This window comes from Ursus maritimus, unplaced genomic scaffold (assembly GCF_017311325.1).
Source record: "Ursus maritimus isolate PB19 unplaced genomic scaffold, ASM1731132v1 scaffold_14, whole genome shotgun sequence".
Lineage (NCBI taxonomy): Eukaryota > Metazoa > Chordata > Mammalia > Carnivora > Ursidae > Ursus > Ursus maritimus.
In genome coordinates, this window is record NW_024423786.1 from 43,964,716 (window position 1) to 43,982,905 (window position 18,190).

Consider the following 18,190-nt stretch of genomic DNA (forward strand, 5'->3'; position numbering starts at 1 on the left):
GAGTGTAGGCGTGCATGTGAGCTTACGCATGTGCGTGCATTTGTGTAAGCCTGTGTGTGCAAATGCATGTTCCGCCTTTCTCTGAAGGACACAAACGTTCACAAAGTGAAGATTCAAGCCAGTTTCTGCTAAATTAAAAACAGCTTTTTCGTGTTTAAAGTTTACAATACGAAAAATAATTTTCCTTTCTTCCGGGGGGGGGCCAAGAGGGAGGGGCAGGGGGCCCCTGAGAACATTCCATGAACCAGCCCAGACGGTTATGCACAATCGACCCAGTTAGATACGGCAGCGCCCCCCCAACCCCACCCCCCTGCGCCGGCACCCCTGCCAGCTCATTGGGGACAAGATGTTCTGAGGTGTGAGCTGATCTGGGGGGACTTGCAGCTGGCAAAAGATTCTCACTGCCCCCCTGAAGGGGCCATGCCTCTAGCAGGGAAGGGTTCTCTTTGGGGGAGCTCAGGTTGGGGGGGGGGTGAAAAGGGACTGGAATGTTCTGGTAGGTCCCCAAGGGCTGCTGCTTTCCTTTCAATGCCCCTGGCAGCATGGGCTCCTTCCTGGTTCCCAACCCAGTTTTTATTTCAACGCTGCCCCCCACCCACACATCCGGCCACGCTCTGGGGCCCAATGGCTGCTGTACGGGAGCACCAGGCCTGTGGGTGCATTTGGAGGGTGAACCTGGACGCCTCCCCTCAGAAAGCTGTCCGTGCACAGCAGGGTTTCTCCACCAGCATACAGCCCGGTTCGCGGCAAGGCCAGCCATGAGAGCAGGGGTTGGGGGCGATTCACAGAGCTCTTGGGCCCATATGGAATGGTGATGACTTCATGCTTCCTTTAGGACCTGCCCTGCGTCTCCCCCATCACGGCCTCCAGGGAGAGGGGCTCCCCAGCTCCCCAGTCTCATACCCCAGGACTGAGCAGATGGAGACAACCTGCCAGGAGCTGGGGGCTGTCTGGTGGCAAGGGGCCAAGCCACCAGGCCCATGTAACAACCTGGAGAGAGTCTCTCCAAAGGCCACCCAGCCGAGGCAGGTCTGCCCTATCTTCCAGGCACCTGGTGGAAGTTCTGGCCACACTTCTCTCTGCCCCGCACCCCTGAGCCAAAGGCCAGCCCCCCTTCCAGCTCCTCTGCAATGCTAGAAAAGGGCAAAAGAGGGGAAGGGAGCCCCTAACCACATAGATGACATGAGGAATCTGTGACCCATCAGGCCCCACAAGCTCGGCGCTGGGCCTGCTCCATCTTTTCACCATAACATTTTTATTAAATGAAGGAAAATATTAGGAGACGACATCTGCTAAGATATGAGGTTAATTCTTTACACGGTGAGTGGGTCACAGAGACACAACATCAATCGTCCATTAGCAGCAGAAGAGACTTTAAGTTGCCCCGAGGGTACAAATCCCATTTATAAGACAGCAATGCCGGTGTCTTAAAAAAACCAAAACAGAACAAAAATAATAATACGAATAATAATAAACAGCTTTAGAGGTTTGACACCAAAACAAATGTGGCCAGAGGTGCCACAAAGCCCTTGAAGGGAAGAGGGTGCACCACCCGCCTGACTTCCCTTGCTGAGGGGGCCCAGGCCTGGTGGCCTGACAACCTGAACACAGGACAAGGCAGGAGTGGAGGGTGGGAGAAAGGGAGAGAAATAAAAATCATGAGACTTGTAGGAATGCAGACACACTATGAGTCCTAAAGCAGGTGTCCCCCTTGAACCAGGGGGTGAGGACGGGAACGGGGGCAGCTCAGCCCACTCCTCATCAAGGCCCCACAAGAAGCCCGGCACCAAATGGAAGGCTGGCCAACCGTGAGGACTGTCTCCGAGAGCTGGCTGTGTTTTTTCCTTCTGAAAGTGGACAACCGCACACACCGAAGGTTTTGGGACCGAGAACAGGCATGGAGACAAGTGCGAGACTCTCCTCCAAGGCCACCCTTCCACCCCAGCAGCCTGGGCTTATTAGAGGCAGAACCATGCCCACCCTTGAGGTCAGCCCTGAGCTGGGTGCCCCCCTGCCACCTCACCAGCTCCGGAGGTCCACATGTTAGAGAGTTTAGGGGTGCTGTTTATTTTAAAAAATAGATGGTGCAAGAAACTTGGGGGGGCAGGGCACAAACCGTGGATTTGGGGGTCGATGTCAAAGAGCTCGCATTGGAATGTCTGAGGCTGCCGAGCTGGGGGAGGAGAGAAGTGGGACAAAGCCACACAACCACACCTCAAAGGAGACCCCGATCCCCTCCGTGAGCGGGGATGTGGGGCAGGTGAGGAAACCTCGGGTGTGAGGCTGCTGCCATGACGCACCAGCCTCATCGCTGGCGGGCTCCCTCGGTGGGCACAAAGCCAGGATCTGCTCCGGGACGGATGAGGGACCCCAGGAGGGGGCCTTACCAACACAGCAGGCCCCAAGACGTCAGCCCACGGGCCAGGGGTGGTTCTGTGGTTCTCGGCCCCAGCGTGAGCTCACCAAACCCCTCGCACAGACAGCATGAGGCTGGGCCAGGTCCCAGGGGTCCCAGGAGCTACCTCCTGGTCCCTGACCGGGGCAGCAGGACAGGGGCACAGGCAATGCCTGCAAAGGACTCTGGGAAGTGCAGGTCACGCTCCCACTCGTCTGTCTCCGTGTTGTATACCTGCACGATGCCCGTCACGTTGTTGAGGCGCCAGTTGTAGCCCCCCACGATATAGATCTTCCTATCCAGCAGGCAGCAGCCAGCCTCCGACTGGCCGGCCCGCATGGGGCTCACACTGGTCCACTGGTCTGTCTCGGGCACGTAGTACTCCACCGCCAGCACGTCAAAGCAGCGGTCCACGTGGTCCATGCGGCCGCCAAGGGCATAGATGCGGCCGCCGGCACCCACCATGGCATGAAGCACACGGGGCTCACTCATGGGTGCCTTGAACTCCCACTGGTCGGCGGCAGGGTCGTAGCAGTGCAGCGCCTTCTTGTCCTCCACGGAGATGCCGTAGCCGCCGGAAATGTAGAGGCGGCCCCCCGCCGAGGCGCCCGCGTGGCCCCAGGTGCGGCGCTTCAGGGAGCAGGCGTAGCCCCACTCGTTGCGCCGCGGGCAGTACCTCTCGACCGAGGCCAGGCTGCCGGCCCGGTTGCGGCCGCCCGTGGCGTACACCATGCCGCACAGCACATTCAGCTGGAACTGGATGCGGCTCTCCTGCATGGCCTGCAGGCGCAGCCAGCGGTTCAGGTGCGGGTCGTAGCGGTAGCAGGCGTCCACCGCACCCTCGCCGCTGCGGTACTGCAGGTGCTGGCCCCCGGCCACGTACACGAAGTTGTCCAGGACGGCCACGCATGTGTGGCTGCAGCCCACCTCCATCTCCGTGAGCTCCCGGAAGTGGCGGGCACCCGGCTCGGGCAGCTGGTACACCTTACTGCTGACAGAGCGGTCGCTGTCGGTGTAGGGCGTGCCACCGAAGGCGACCAGAGAGGGCACGTCGGAGCGCACGACCGTGCGCGGGGACTGCATCTCGTGCTGCCGAAAGGGCAGCACCTGGTAGTTGAAGGCCTCCAGCAGGTACTGCCGGCACAGCACGTCCTCCACCATGATGTCCAGCGTCTGCACGCTGTCCACCAGGTCTGAGGACCGCATGAGCGGGAAGCGGATGTGGCAGAGCACGTGGCTGGCACGCGGCCGGCGGGCCGGGTCGTGCTGCAGCCAGCGGACAGCCGCGCGGAACAGGTCAATCTCGGCGCAGCTCTGCAGCCGGTTGCTCTGCAGGAAGAAGACGAGGCGCTCCAGCGGCAGGTGTAGGAAGTCCTCCTCCTCCGCGATCTGCAGGAAGTGCTGGAAGGTGAAGGCATCCACGGACTCCTTGAGTGAGGCCAGGCTGAAGGTGGTGGCCATGTGGCCGATGTTCAGGCAGGTCTCCACACTCATGGCGGCCTTAAGGAACTCCTCGCACAGCTCCACCACGGGAAGCATCTGCAGGAACACAGCCGCACCTAGCACGTCCTGCACGCAGTCCAGGTCCAGCGTCACCTCGGCACTATAGGCAAAGTCGATGATGTGCCGCAGGCCGCGGGCAGACACGCCCTTCAGCTCGATGACATCCTGGCTCGCCTCCCTCATGCCACCCGTGAACATGGCCCTGAAGTTCAGAAACACAGCATGTGGGCTCAGGGCTGCCAAGGGGCCTCACGGCCACCCAGGAATAGCCTGGCCCCTGGACACCATGAGCAGGGCACAGCCAACTAGGGAAAGGGGCCAGATGCTCATTAAAAGACATGTTAAAAAAAAAAAAGATTTTTAATCCACCAAGCCATGCGTCTTCCTACAAACAGCAGCTCCCCACTCTGCCCCTCTGCGTGGGGCCACGTCCAGCCTACACAGAGGTGTGGAGCACTGGGACCGACCTGGCTCAGAGGGAGGAGGCCGAGGGCCCACTCATGGCGGGGCAGGTACAGGTGGGCAGGAAAAAGCCAAACGTTGATTTTGGCCATGAGACAAGTGCCAGCCCCACCTTGGCACCCAGCCCTATAAGACCACACACACGGCAGGCTCAGGAGACAAGGTGGGGACCCCAAGAACCCCGTGCACCATGGTTCTCAGAGCCCAGCCCCTCATCAGCAGGCACACATGGGCAGGTGGCTCCATCTTCCCGAGCCCGAGTCTTAGTCTTGTCACACAGGGATGGGGAGGGGGTGAGGGTCCCCAGATCAGAGTACCCACTAGGAAGCCCCACCAAGGTCACTGTCATCTCCAGAGAGAGGTCCAGACAGTCAGGAAAACCCACCATTTGGCCCACAGGGACCCTAGTCCACTGTGAGACACCCCCCACCCCCAGTGAGTGACACTAGCCGTCAGCCTTTCTGTCCTGCTCTGGGAAGTGGCGCTAATGTGAGCACCAGTAAGAGAAACAGGACCTGGGTCACACCACCCCACGGCCCTTGGGGAGACCCCATCGGAAGAGGGGCAAGAACCCCAGCACCCTCTGGGAGTTCATGAGAGGTTCCTCTCATGGGGCAAGCACACAGTGTGACGGCTGACCAAGGAGAAGGAACTTCCCTCATCCCTTCATCCAACAGATGCCTGTCCCCTAGTCACACACCCAGTGTGGCCTGGGCTCAGGTCCCAGAGTGGGGACAGCTGAGCTTCGTGCTGCTGCAGGGCCAAGAACTCACAACTGCCCAAGACTCTGTGCAGCACCATGAAGCCTTCCAGGAGCAGAGCTCGGGCAGCCCCCCGGACCCTGCCCCTTCTTGTCCCCATGAGTCCCATCAGCTCATCGAAGGCAGAGGCAGCCACGGCGACGGGAGGGAGCTTTGCCTTTTAAGGCCTCGCTGGCTGCAGTGCCAGCGCAGAGGAGCCTTTAAAGGGCATTTCTGGCTGGGCCGGCCCACCCGTCCCCAAATCCAGAATAAAAATAGAAACGGCGCCCCAGATGGCTTGGCTGCTCTGGCTCCCCAGAACAGCCTTGTTGAGCCTGGGGGGCGGGCAGCTGGGGGGCGCACCGGGCAAGCCATCCCAGCCTTGCCACCCTAGCCTCGAGGACCATGCAGCCCTCGGAACACACCTAAGCTGGGGCTCTGCAAGGCAGTCTGCAGGGGCACTCCGGCTACCACTGGCAAAGTGGGGCCAGAGAACCACCCCCAGGACAGCACCCCAGCTCTCTCTGGCAGGGTCACAGCCTGGCAGGAGGAACTGGCCAGCTGGTCACTGAGGAAACGAGGAAGACTGTCCTCAGCCCATGACAGCCCCCAGCTGGTGAGAACGCCCCTAGACCTGCTCCAAGGGGCCCTCACTCCCCGACACAGCCCAGCCCAGGGAAGGGGAATGTAGGAAAGGGCTCTCGCAGCAGACTGACCAGTATACCCAGGAAGTCCTCACCTGTCATGAGAGGACTAAGACACAGCCTGGGACGTGTGGGGAGCCCCATCTGGGCATCCCTCCTATTCCTCAGCCTAAGTACAGGAACCTATGGGGGAGGAGACTTGTGTCTGTCTTATCTCTGCTGGACCCCAAGGCCAAGCACAGTGCCAGTACACACAGGTGTCAAATAAAGACAGAATGAAAACAAGGCCAAGCCCTGCCTCTCCCCCAGGGCAGAAGCTGCTAATTGGGTGCCCATGGGCCACCTCTATCCCCCAGGCATGTTTTGCTTGCCTGCACAATGTCCCCCAAAAGTTGGAGAAAGTTACAAACCTAGAAAAAGCTCCAGGTTTACCGAAGGAGTGGCCAACACCAGCCACTTTCCCTCAGAGCCATCCTGGCTGGGCTAGCTGGCTGGCTGGCGCTGAGCTCACTCCCTCTTAGCTGGGTGGGCCCTCTTTGGCCTGTCCCCCGAGACCTGTGCTCACCTGAAGTAGTCGCTGCAGGCAGCCAGGACCACCTTGTGTGCATGGAAGGTCTCTCTGTTGATGGTGAGTACAACGTCCAGCAGCTGGCCCTGGGCACGGAGGGCAGCAAGGCCCTGCAGGAGGCTGGTGCTATGGCCGGGCGCCGAGAAGGTGCACTTGAGAGCTCCATTTTTGTCAGCCATGCTGCAGGAGAGCAGAGGTCAGGGCTGAGCTCAGAGGCCTCAGGTCTGTCTAGTCTCTGCCCAGGACACTGGGCTCGCTCACCTGGGCTCTGAAGCTGTCCCAGGCACAGGCAAAATCCCCAGAACGAGCCCTGGAGCAGAAACAAAACCTGGGTCCCCATCACATCGACCACCTGCCTGGCAACTGGCCTTAGCGAAGGACACTGCCTCTCCGGCTTTCATTTGCCACTGTGAAAGGGGCAGGGTTTCTCCTAGGACCTGAGGAAGCTCTAACGCCCATTTTGGTTTTTAATTGAGCTAAGATTCACATAACATCAACTTCACCGTTTTAAGGCGAACAATTCAGTGACATTTAGTACACACACAACGTTGTGCAACCATCACCTCTAGCTAGTTCTGGAACATCTTCATCCCCCCAAAATAAGACCCCACCCCATCAGCAGTCCCTCCTCAACCCCTCCTCCAGCCCCTGGCAACTGCCAATCTGTTTTCTGTCTCTGGATTTGCTTCCTCTGGACACGTCACGTAAACGGAATCATGCGCTGTGTGGCCTTGAGTGTCGGCCTTCTCTCGCTCAGCACGTCTGTGCGGTTCGTCCATGCTGTAGCACGAATCAATGCTTCACTCCTTTTTGTGGCTGACTAATATTCCATAGTGTGGACAGACCAACTCTCCATGTCACATGACTGTCCCCCATGCCCTATCAAGCCACCCCAGAGGGCAAAGCCCTCTTTTGTCCCCACTGAGGGTGGCCGTGGGATTAAGGTGCTGGCGCAGAGCCCCAGTGCGGGCATGGAGGGGGAACCTACGACTTCCAGGCAGCTCTGGTCCCCAGAGTCAGGGGTGTCACAGGCCAGGAGAGGCCAACCTCCTTGGAGGCCTAGCTACTCTGACACCGGCCCAGTGAGCTCCTGTGCTCAACACCCCAGGGGAGGGCAGCCACATGACCACAAATTCATTTGCCAAAGACTCTGGCTCTGGGGTCTACTTGGTGACTGCCCAGTGGAGGGGAAAGGCCCACTGGTCCTACTTTCCAGGGATAGGGACACAATAAGTAGTGTCCATAGTCCCAGAGCTATAAGACAACAGAGCAGGATTTGAACCCAGGCCCAGGATGTGATGGAGTGGGTGGGATCTCCCTGTCTGTCATGGCCAATGAAGTGGGCAGGGGGTGGGGCATAGCAAATTGTGGGGAAGCCACAAAACCAAGACTATCTACCCTAAGAGGATGGGTTTTCCTATGGGGGTAGTTCAATGGGGGGGATGGAGCAAGTTAAACAGAGACTGCTGCACCTCAAAATAGCGTTCAGGAGGCAAAGGCTGTCTTAGAACAAACAATGAAGTTTAAAAAAAAAAAAGAAAAGAGGTGGAAACAACCCAAATGTCCACCAAAGGGTACAAGGATAAACACAGTGCGGTCATCCACACAATGGAATAGTACTCAGTCATAAAAAGGAATGAAGCTGATTCATGCTACAATGTGAATGAACCTCCAAAGCATCCCACTGAGTGAAAGAAGCCAGTCACGCGAGGTCATAAATTGTATGATTCCTTTTCTATGAAACATCCCGAACAAGCAAATCCATAGAGACAGAAAGCAGATTCGTGGTTGCCAGGCTGGGGGAGGGGCGTGGGGAGTGACAGCTAATGGGCACAGGGTCTCATTTGGGGGTGAGGGAAATAGATAGAACTAGGTAGAGGTGATGTTTGCACAACACTGCAAATGCACCAAATGCCACTGAATTGTTCACTTTAAAATGGTAGATTTGATGTTATGTGAATTTCACATCAAATTAAAATAAATAAGACTAAACAAAAGGATATCTGAGCTTTCTCAGGTCCTGCATAAAACCTTGCCATGATCACCAGCACCCTCACAGTATATGAGAATTTCTGTGGTCCATTCCCCCTTGCCCCGCTCACCCCCACACCCCCTCCCCTCCAGCACCACTGTCCCCTTTGCTGTTTCATCTTGGAAAACTTGTTGAATATATTAAAGAATGAATGGTTTAGGAGCCCCTAATGCATCACTTCACACCCCCTCCCCGAACACGACAGGAGGGAACAATGCCATCACCTCTAGGGTCAGGCCACTGTGGGGTCAAGAACCCCCACCAGGACTCTCCCAGCCCATGCCTCACCCACCCCAGGCCAAGGCCAAGTACTCTGCTCTCTCCCCACAGCCTCCAGCTCTCTGGAACTTGCTTTCCCATTCCTGGGACGGACGCCTGCCCACAAATGAAGGCCAGGAATGTGGGCACTGGTCTTTCCAAGAAAGCAGGAGAAAGAAGGCTCCTCAGCCCTCACTGTCCAGCAGCTCCCAAAACAATACTGGGGATAAAAGAGCTGATGCCAAGCACAGGACACACTGTCGGCGTTCAATCAATGCAGCTGCTGCCAACTGGAGGTCCCTGACCTGCACAGGCCACCAGCCTCAGTGGCCCCTCCACAAGAGCCTCAGGAAAGGGGGGCAAACCAACCAAGGGACAGAGGAGCTGTAGGGCCTGGACCCTGGGGGGGGGGCATGGGCCATGGCAGAGGGGACACAGGACATGGCAGGGGAGACATGGTCTGCACTTGGCAGACCTCCCACCCCTGAGAGGCTGTAGCGCATGTTTCAGACCTCAGCACCGTGCTCCCCTGGGCTGGTAATGCTGGGACACTGGTGGTGCCAGTGGCCAGAGCCTGGGTTTGCCTGGGAGATTTGCCAAGCAGCCTTCCTGAAGGCCACAGAGGCCCAGAAAGACTCCAAGTCTCTAGTTGGGTCTGGTCGCCTCTCCCTGCCAGGTGAAGGGGATGCCCACCTCGCATGCCCCCGTTCCCCTCCCACATGCAGCCCATCATGCCTGACCAGGCCACTGCTGGGAGTTCAAGCCTCTGCTCCTCCAGTTTCCCACAATGCACCCCAAGTTCTGTGGATCACAACAAGAATGTCACTGGTTCACGGACCCTCAGTCTTCAGAGTGTGCCCATCTTCTGGTCTGGGCTGCCCTCCAGTGTACAGCCCCCACCGGGACATCTCCAGACAGGCTCCCACTGTGTCCTCTCACCAACACCCCAACAGGCATCCAGACTGCCTGAGATAAGGCCGCATGCCACATGAGCCTCTAAGCCTCCAAGGCTCAGGTCTGAGCCCCCTCCCCCCGTCCTCCTCTCACCTCACTGGCATTGTCAGCCCCTTGCCCCTTTCCCATGGGTGGGAACACACAGAGTGAACAAGATGGAGAGGCCTTGCCTTCACTGGTGCACAGTCTGGGGAATGGAGACCCAGAGTGGTCAAATCATCCAGAACCGGCTTCACGTTGCAGCTGAGTGTCCCACAGCTGGGGAGGGGAGAGGAGCCTGGAGCAGAAATGTGCAGAGGCCAGAAAGTTCGGGTGTCCCCAGCCCTGCCACCTCCACAGTTAGACAGTGACACTCAGCCTCTCCCTTGGAGCAGAGGGCTTAGCTGCATCCTGGGTGTTGGTCCCAAAGGCCTGGCTTCCACAAAACGCTGCCCTGAGAAGCCCACCCTCTCCCTCAGCCCCACCTGGGGCCTGGCCTGCACCCAGACAGCACAGGCAACCACCTTCCATCACACCACAGGCCCCTCCTGCCTGGGGCCAGGCACTCGACCTCTCTGTGGAGCACAGTGGCCTGGAGGCCAGGGACAGCTGATATGACCCCTCGGGCCCTCCCTCCCAGGGCCAGGGAGTGGAAAAAAGGTGCATCTCAAATTTCACCATGCGTGTGAATAACCAGGGACCACGTCAAGACCCAGACTCAGACTCGGCAGGTGTGGGCAGCCTGGGGATGGCAGTGCCACTCTCCACAGACCCCACTCCGCACTGCAGAGGCTATGGGGCGTAAGAAGGTAACACATAGACAGCATCAACACGAGGATCCCTTACACACATTCAGAGCTTGGACCTAAGCAGAGTGTCTCAAGGTTGGTCTAGGACCCAAAGGTGGGGAGATGCAGCTCAGTGAGTGAGACACGCTCCTCTAGGAAGCCTGCCAGGGCCACACCACGGCCCTTACCCCATGGGCTACTGGTGTGAGAGGTAGAGGGCAGGATTCTGACCCCTGCTCTGTCATCCATCAGCTCTGTGACTTCAACACATACCCTGGTCCCCTGGGTCTTCACTTTCTTGGGTGTCAAATGGGGCAGGCAGAAGCATGGATGTCATAGGGCTGCCATGAGGCTCCCCCTCGTCCCCAACAACTCCTGGTGAATGAGGGGCTGCAGCTACTTCCCACGGCTTCCCTTTGGGCTGAGGAGGTGGCATGGCCCAGTGAGGGGCCGCATCCTGCCACCACCCATACAAGCCACCCACATGCCCCTGAAGCCAAGTGCTTAGAACCTTGAAGCTTGGAACCACCCACAGAGCACTGGCACACAGCAGGTGCCTCTCTGTGGACACCTTGCCTCACAGATTTTGTACGTGTGTGCCCCCTCCCCCACCCCAGCCTTTGCCATTTTGCTTCAGCTGGCTTCATTTTCTTCTTAGAAGTTTCTGATTGATGACTTCATGTGCTTCCTCTAAGCTCCAGGGATTGGCATGCACATGCATGCTTCCTCCAGAAGAAAGATTTCACACCAGGGGCAACTTCATCCTGGAGCTGGTTGGTTCCTGGACATATGTCTACTATGGTCCTCCATATATAAAGAGCACCAAAAAATCAATACAAAACCAGCAATCTCACAGAAGGTACACAAAGGATGTGGGCTGATGGTTCATAGGAAAAGAAGCACAGCTGGCTGGAGAGACCTAAGAGTCAGCATGGCTCACAATAAGAGAAGTACACTCAGCAAGGGACTGGTTTCACCCCTCATATGAGCAGAAGCTTTCGCTGTCTGGCAGTAGACACTCACTTCGGTTCCCAGTGGGAGTGTGAAGTGTAACAATCCCCAGGAAGGCAGTTCAACAGACCTAGCAAAATTCTAAAGTCTCACATCCTTGATCGAGCAAGTCTACTCTGGGATTTATCTGAGATATACTTACATGTGCAAGATGATGGATGCAGGAGGATATTCACCAAATACCGTTTCTGGGGGCCAAAGATGAGAAGCCAGATAACTACCTTCCAAAGGGGTATAAAGAATTACTGTACCTTCTGACAAAGGGCTGACCTTCAGCTGAGTGCAGAGGCCGTGCGCACTCCAAGCATGAAAATGCTCCTATGCAGGAGTTAGGACAGCCCTCGCCCAGAGCCCCCGACCAAGCCCACTGCATAGCTGCTTATAGGGTATGAGGCCTGAGATGCACTGAGTGGGGAGGAAACAGCCCCTTTCTGTACACACCTCGTCCTCCCCCAGGCCCTTCTTCTCGTGCCCCTGGCAAGGCTCACGGTACCCTACGAGGCTGTTTTTCCTCTCTCATCTCACAGATGGCACAGCTGTCCCTGAAGCCCCAATCAATACCCCACACACACACCTCACAGCTCTGGGGAGCTCAGAGAAGGAGGGAAGAAGCCAGCAGGGGCTGGAGTCCCCAGGACAGACAGGCTTGGCTGGGCGGAGGTGGGCAGGAGGAGGGAGGGCTGAGGCCTGGGACCGATGACTAAGGGAAGGACCCATTACTCAGGCCAGCCCAGACAGGGGGCGGCCGGCGCGGCGGGGCCATGGGCCCCCAGGAAGGCGGCGGCGGCAGCCCTGAGCCTGTCCGAGTCTCCAGACGGCCACCCGAGCCACGGTCACCCGCACTGAGTCATCGGAGCCAATGCGTCAGCAGCCGGGTCAGGACGTCTCTGGAGGCCGCTTACTGCCGCCCCAGCTGCACCCTTGGCCTGGATCTGGCCTCTGAGGGGCTACGCGTGCCCCCTCAGGCCTGGCTTGGGCTCAAGGCTGTCCTGACCCCCTACTCCCACACTGCATCCCCTACCGCTGTCATTAGGCATCCCTGGCCGGGCCCAGGCCTGGTCTGGACGTGGGGACACAGCCACTGCATCCCTTGGAGTTTCCCCTACACCAGGGCTAACATAAAGTCAGACTGAGTAGGGTAAACACCCCCAGGCAGACCACCTGTGGCCAAGACGTCCACAATCCCCGGGGGATCCTCAGCTGTCCAAGCCCTTTGCCCACATTGTCTCCAGCTCCTGGCTGGCACCCCCTATGTGGGCTCCTTCCCCCCAACACCAGTCCTTCATGAGGTCACCTCCAGATACACCATGGGCTAGAATCTTTGTTCAAGGGTCTGCTTTAGGGGGACCCAGCCCAAGATAAGAAGGGCAAGCGGGGGAGGCCACAGGAAGTGCAGAACCACACCAACTGCGGTCCCCATGCCACAGTGACAGGGCCCCACAGTGGAGGTGGGGGCTGCCCGGGAAGCGACACCTGGTGGGGTGGGTGCTGCCCAACTCCTGCCCTCATCTGGCTGCTGACCCTGGTCTCCATGGTTGGTTTCCCAACCCTACAGGAGAGATCTGAAGCCCCGGAACAGTTCTTTTCATTGGAATGTCGAAAAAAAAAAAAAAAAAGGAAAGGCAAGAACAAGAAAGAATTTCATGGAAACATTTCTTTGGGGTTTTGTAAAATCCTTTCCCACCCCCACATGGAGCCCAAAGCTCGGGCCAGAACAGAGTCTGCCGGTATTGCCCCTTTAACATGCTGTTCTGACATGCAAATTCCCTCACTTCCCCTCAAAACGGAGAGCACTTCCACTTTCAAAGCCAATTTTGGTTTTATTGTCCATGTGGCTCCACGGAGCACAGCAGCGCAGCACAGCTGGTTGGCTCACACCCCGGCCGATGTCGTACCAGGGAGCTCCAGGCCACTCCGCCCGAGGGTCCCGGGTGCATCAGCAGGGAAGATGCTGCACTTCACTGGAGAGAGAGCGGACAGAGACCCAGCGAGGGGACAGAGACCCAGAATGAAGTGGGGAGGGAGACCGGACCGGGGAGAGGGGGGTGAGTAGACAGAGACCCAGAGAAAGGGGGATAGAGACCCAGAGAAGGAGACAGAACCCAGAGGCCGGGTGGGGGACGGAGAAGCTCTGGTGGCCAGCTGGTCCACCTCTCTGCCCTATTTCACACAACACCCTCCCCCTACCCCCTGTCCTCCAGCCATACTGGAAACTTCTCTGCCTTCTCCCTCCCATCCACCTCTGACTCTTAACAAGGCAGGCCCACTGACTGAGCACATGCCAGGCGTGGTTCTTCCCATGCAACCTCACGAATCCCCCTCCAAGACAGGCAAACTGAGGCCCAGCATAGCCCCTGCAGTCACAGGCAGCTCTAGCACTGGCTTCTACTTCTTGTTCTACCACAACCTGCTGACTGCCAAGGCCAAAGCGCTGGCTCCTAGGCACGCAGCTCCGTGGGTAAAAGTGCATCTGAGCTAGAGTCCCATATGCCCCACAAAGGCAGACACCCCCAGCTACTGTTGCCATAGTTACCACAATATTTCACAGCTCCGGGTACTGTGCTCCCAGCCCAAAGGATAGAGTCACCATGTTCTGGCACCTTGCACGGGCCCTCAAATGCTCAGGCTGGCCAGCAGCCCCCATGCTCACGTCAGTGTGCTTTCTCTTGGGACTGCTCGCCAGAGGCCGGCCCGCCCTCCTCACCCCTCAGGCAGCAACAGGCCCATTCCTGGGGCTATCCCTCCTGATAAGGGCTTGATCCCTGGGCTCCCAAGGGAGCAGACAAAAGACCAGGGCTTCTGGGAGGACAAGCGTGGAGCCCAGGAGCAGATGAAGGCCCTCACTGCAGTGTCCCAGCAAGCCAGGACACCAAAGCACTAACAGAGATCCAGCGGGAACAAAGACTCAGAGAGCGAGGGACTGAGACCCAGACAAAGGAAGACAGACACCCAGAGGAAAGGAGCCAAAGACCTAGAAAGGGAGAGAAGAAATCCAGCCAGGGCCCCTAGATCCCATGTCCCCCACCGAGCCTGGGCCCTCTCTAGGCCATCAGTGGTTGTTTATTCCTCGCTCCCGGTCATCATGCTGTTTTTTTCCCACATCTTCTTTGATAATTTAAGACAGGATGCCCAGAGCCAAAGCATATCTGTGCACCCATGAGTGGACCTGTGCCAGGAGGGCAAGTACACCACACCAATGGACAGGGGCAGAGTCTCATCCGCCCCCTCCCACCCAACCTGCCTCCCAGAGCCGGAGGCGGGGACAGGGCCAGAGCCCACTCTGAGTCCATCCTGGAAACATGTTGCCTGTAGAGATGCCCTCCCAGAGTCCTGCAAAGGAGCCCCAGGCCACACTTGCTCACTCCACCTTCTTCATGGCATCACCATCACAGCCATCTCCCTACGTGTATGTCCTTGGCTCCTGCCTGTCTGGGCTCACCAGGTAGTGACACGGTGATAGAAGAGAGGGGGTGTCAGGGAGTTCCCAGCAGGAAGTAACCATGCCACCTGCAGGCTTCTGGGGCTGGCAACTCCTGAGAGCCCCCACGTGACAGCCAGGGAGGCTGAGGGTGGAGAGGTCATTGAGACAGGCAGCCAGAGGTTCTGGAACCCACATTCACCTTGAGAGAACCATCCCGAATCCTCCCAAGGACCAAGGACCCAGGATCCAGCATGGTGAGAGAAGTAAAGCTTCGCAGGACTTGAACTTATGACCCTGAGATGAAGACCTGAGCTGAAAGCAAGAGTCAGATGCTTAGCCAACTAAGCCACCCAGGCGTCCCAAGAAGTAAATTCCTTAGGGCTGGGAGTAGTGGCTGGGGTCTGCCCTCACACAGCACAAGCTTCACAATGAGACCCCAGCGAGCCCACCCAGAAGCCCGCCCAAGATTCCGTGTCCACAGAGCCTGGCCTGGGGTGGCCCCGCTAGGTGCCGGCTCCACTCCAGGCAGGCCCTGGATCCCTGCATTCCCCAGATATTCACTGGGTCACAGCCAGAACTCTGCAGACACTGCCCACCCTCCCACCTGGGTAAGCCACCAACATCGAAGCCCATCACTCTCCTGCCTCAGCCCCCCATGGCCCTCCACAGCCTCATTCTTCATTGGCCACTGTCAGCCCAGTGTCCCTCAAGCTGGGCTGTGACCTCCTGCCTGGGCCCTGTGCCATCACCCCAGCCTCTGACTAAGCCTAGGACACATGGGGACCGGGCCAACTACCAGGAATGGACAGAAGACCCTGTGGCAGTACTCCTCCAATCCCAAATCTGCCCCACTCTGGCCACTTCTCAAGCCTAGAAAGAAAAGTGGACACCGGGACCCTACTTCCCTCACCAGCAGCAAGCTCTCTGCCTTCACAGTACCTCCGCGCCTCCCTGCCCTGGAGCACGAGCACCCACTCCATGCAGGGCTGTGGGCCAGGGTGCGTACAGACACGGCTCCCAGCTCACCTCCCCGTGGGCAATATGGAAAGGGAGATACCACTATTATCATCATCTTACAGACGGGGACACTGAAGCACAGAGAGGTCAGGCACCCACCCAAGGCCCTGGCTGGTACCGGCGTCCCTGTAGCCTCAGATAGGTAGGCCCCATATCACTTCCGTGTTACAGATGGGGAGACCAAAGCTGGGCTGAGACCACTCTCAAAGGACGTTGAACCGTGAGTGAACGTAGAGCTGGCCAGCAGGAAGGATATGGCTCCTCAGAGCTGGCAGGGCAAGGGTGTGGACTATCCCACTAATCCTTCAGCCACTATGAGGGACGTAATCCCACTCTGCCGGGTCACACTGGGAGAGCCACACCCAGGCCCCTATGACTCTGTGACCCCAGGCCGGCTCTATTTGTCTTCCCTGATCATTGCTCCATCTGGTACACCATCCGTTTCCAGCCTATCTCTCTGAGGCTGCAATAGGAGCCTCACCCGGGAGGGCAGGGCAGGTTCTGTCTCCCGCTGTGTTCCAGCACCCGGCACCATGTGTTCAGAGCTCAGTCTTGCTCATTGACTGGATGGCTGGATGGCTGAGTGGGTAGATGAGTGGATGGATGGATGGATGGATGGATGGACGGACGGACAGACGGATAGGTGGGTAGATGGATCAGTGAGGTGGCTGGTGGATGGTTACCAGTGGCAGCACTGGCTGGCTGGAGCCTGACTCCTACCTCTACTTGCTGCAGATATCTACTACATACATCTGCTCTCTTCATCCCCTCCACGCAACCTCCTGGTCCAAGTTCTGGGACTGGGTATGTTATTCTTTGATTGGGCTCAATCCAGGATGCACTGAGCAGGATTTTTTCTAGAATGTCTGGCCTCCACCCTTTGCCCATATTGCTCCCCATGGTGAAGAGCTGACTCCTCCTGCCCCCACCTAAACTTCCTTTTTTTTTTTTTTAAGATTTTATTTATTTATTTGACAGAGATAGAGACAGCCAGCGAGAGAAGGACACAAGCAGTGGGAGTGGGAGAGGAAAAAGCAGGCTCATAGTGGAGGAGCCTGATGTGGGGCTCAATCCCATAACGCCGGGATCACGCCCTGAGCCGAAGGCAGACGCTTAACCGCTGTGCCACCCAGGCACCCCATACCTAACCTTCCTCTTATGTCATACTTCCAAGTCCACACCAGCCCTTCCATGCACATTTGCCACATTACCCTCCAAATATTCTGAAAGGAGAAGGTCTCCTCTATGGCCATGCTTGCCCTCATGACCCAGCCAGTGTTCTCCACAGCCTCCTTTTCCCCTCAAAGCCCAGCCAGGGCCTCCACGTGAGGGGCAGCAGAGGCAGACTAGCAGACAAGTCTCAGGCTGAGGCCATGCCTATTTTGTTCCCACCCACTGACACAAGGCTGATCCCAGTCAGAGCCCGTCCCCCCACATCACCTCCCCTGCACTGGGCTTGGAGATGGAGCCACGTGAATAAGCAAAACCCCTTCACTCTACAGGTCAGGCAAGTAGGTGCATGACTACGTGGCCCCAAAGCACCGCTCGCTCGAAAACCCAGTGAGATTCTAGAACTACCAAATTTCAGCATCTCAGTGTCCAGCCCAGCTACCTCACCCAGCAGGACAGGTGCTGAGGCCCCAAAGGAGACCATTCTGCCAAATGGCACATGCTCATGACCAGAGGTGCTAGGCCAGACACTGGCAGAGGCAGATATGGAGATGGCTCAGCCTGGCCCTTCCAACAGCAGCACAAATTCAAGCGTCAGAAGGGGCCTGTCATGAATACCTCCATTTTAGGGGGTGCCAATATCCCTCCCCTCTTCTGGTAAGGGCCTCCTGCTTTCCTCAGGGAACCTCTTATTCCCCAATAGTAGGAATCAGGAGACCCATCTCTGGGCTGAAAAGGGAGACTCGTGACTAATTAGAGCCTCCTAGATCCCGGGCCACAGGATGGGGGTGTGACCCATGTGATCCAATCAGAGCATTCCCTGGGACTTTTGCTGGAGTAACCAGAATGGAGATTCACATTCCCCCTGGGGTTGCTAAGATAGTGCGGAGCAAGGTGGGATCACCTCGCCCAGCCAGGAGGAAAGGCAGAGCTGAGAGAAAGGAGTCACAGAATCCAAGGGAATCATCTGAGCTCTGAATCTATCTCGATGTACCTAAAACTAGAACTGTCCCTAAACCTTTTTTTTTTTTAATGTGAACAATGAACTTTTATTTTCTAACTGAAGGCAGAGAATTGAGTTTCTGGCACTCATAACCAAAGGGGGCCTTCAATCTCAGAAGCCTCTGATCCAGGGCTCCTGTCCACCACATTCCAGATCAGCCTTTGAAAAAAACACCATGGAGTTACCACTTCTCCAGCTGCCACCTCTCCCTGAGCTGCACAGGCTTTCTACCCGAGGGACTGGGG

At 57.4% G+C, this 18,190-nt stretch overlaps 1 protein-coding gene and 1 long non-coding RNA gene across 3 annotated transcripts in view; both read right to left on the reverse strand.

Moving 5' to 3' along the window:
* Positions 1-1,234: 1,234 nt before the first annotated feature.
* KLHL26 (kelch like family member 26) overlaps positions 1,235-18,190 on the reverse strand; it is a 27,023-nt gene continuing 10,067 nt past the window's right edge. The window contains exons 1-3 of one of the 2 annotated variants that reach the window (XM_040629002.1): positions 11,477-11,498; positions 6,310-6,492; positions 1,235-4,100 (exon numbers count right to left, since the gene is read on the reverse strand). In XM_040629002.1, coding sequence (XP_040484936.1) covers positions 2,519-4,100; positions 6,310-6,491 — 1,764 coding nt within the window. In that variant the 5' untranslated portion in view covers position 6,492; positions 11,477-11,498 and the 3' untranslated portion in view covers positions 1,235-2,518. Of the gene's footprint in view, positions 4,101-6,309; positions 6,493-11,476; positions 11,499-18,190 lie in introns of those variants that run through there. The other variant, XM_040629001.1, reaches the window with a different exon arrangement.
* Positions 13,140-15,045, reverse strand: LOC121102515. Its single transcript, XR_005834582.1, has 2 exons — positions 14,955-15,045; positions 13,140-13,295 (listed from the first exon to the last, which is right to left on the reverse strand). It is a non-coding gene; the product is annotated as an uncharacterized LOC121102515 (long non-coding RNA).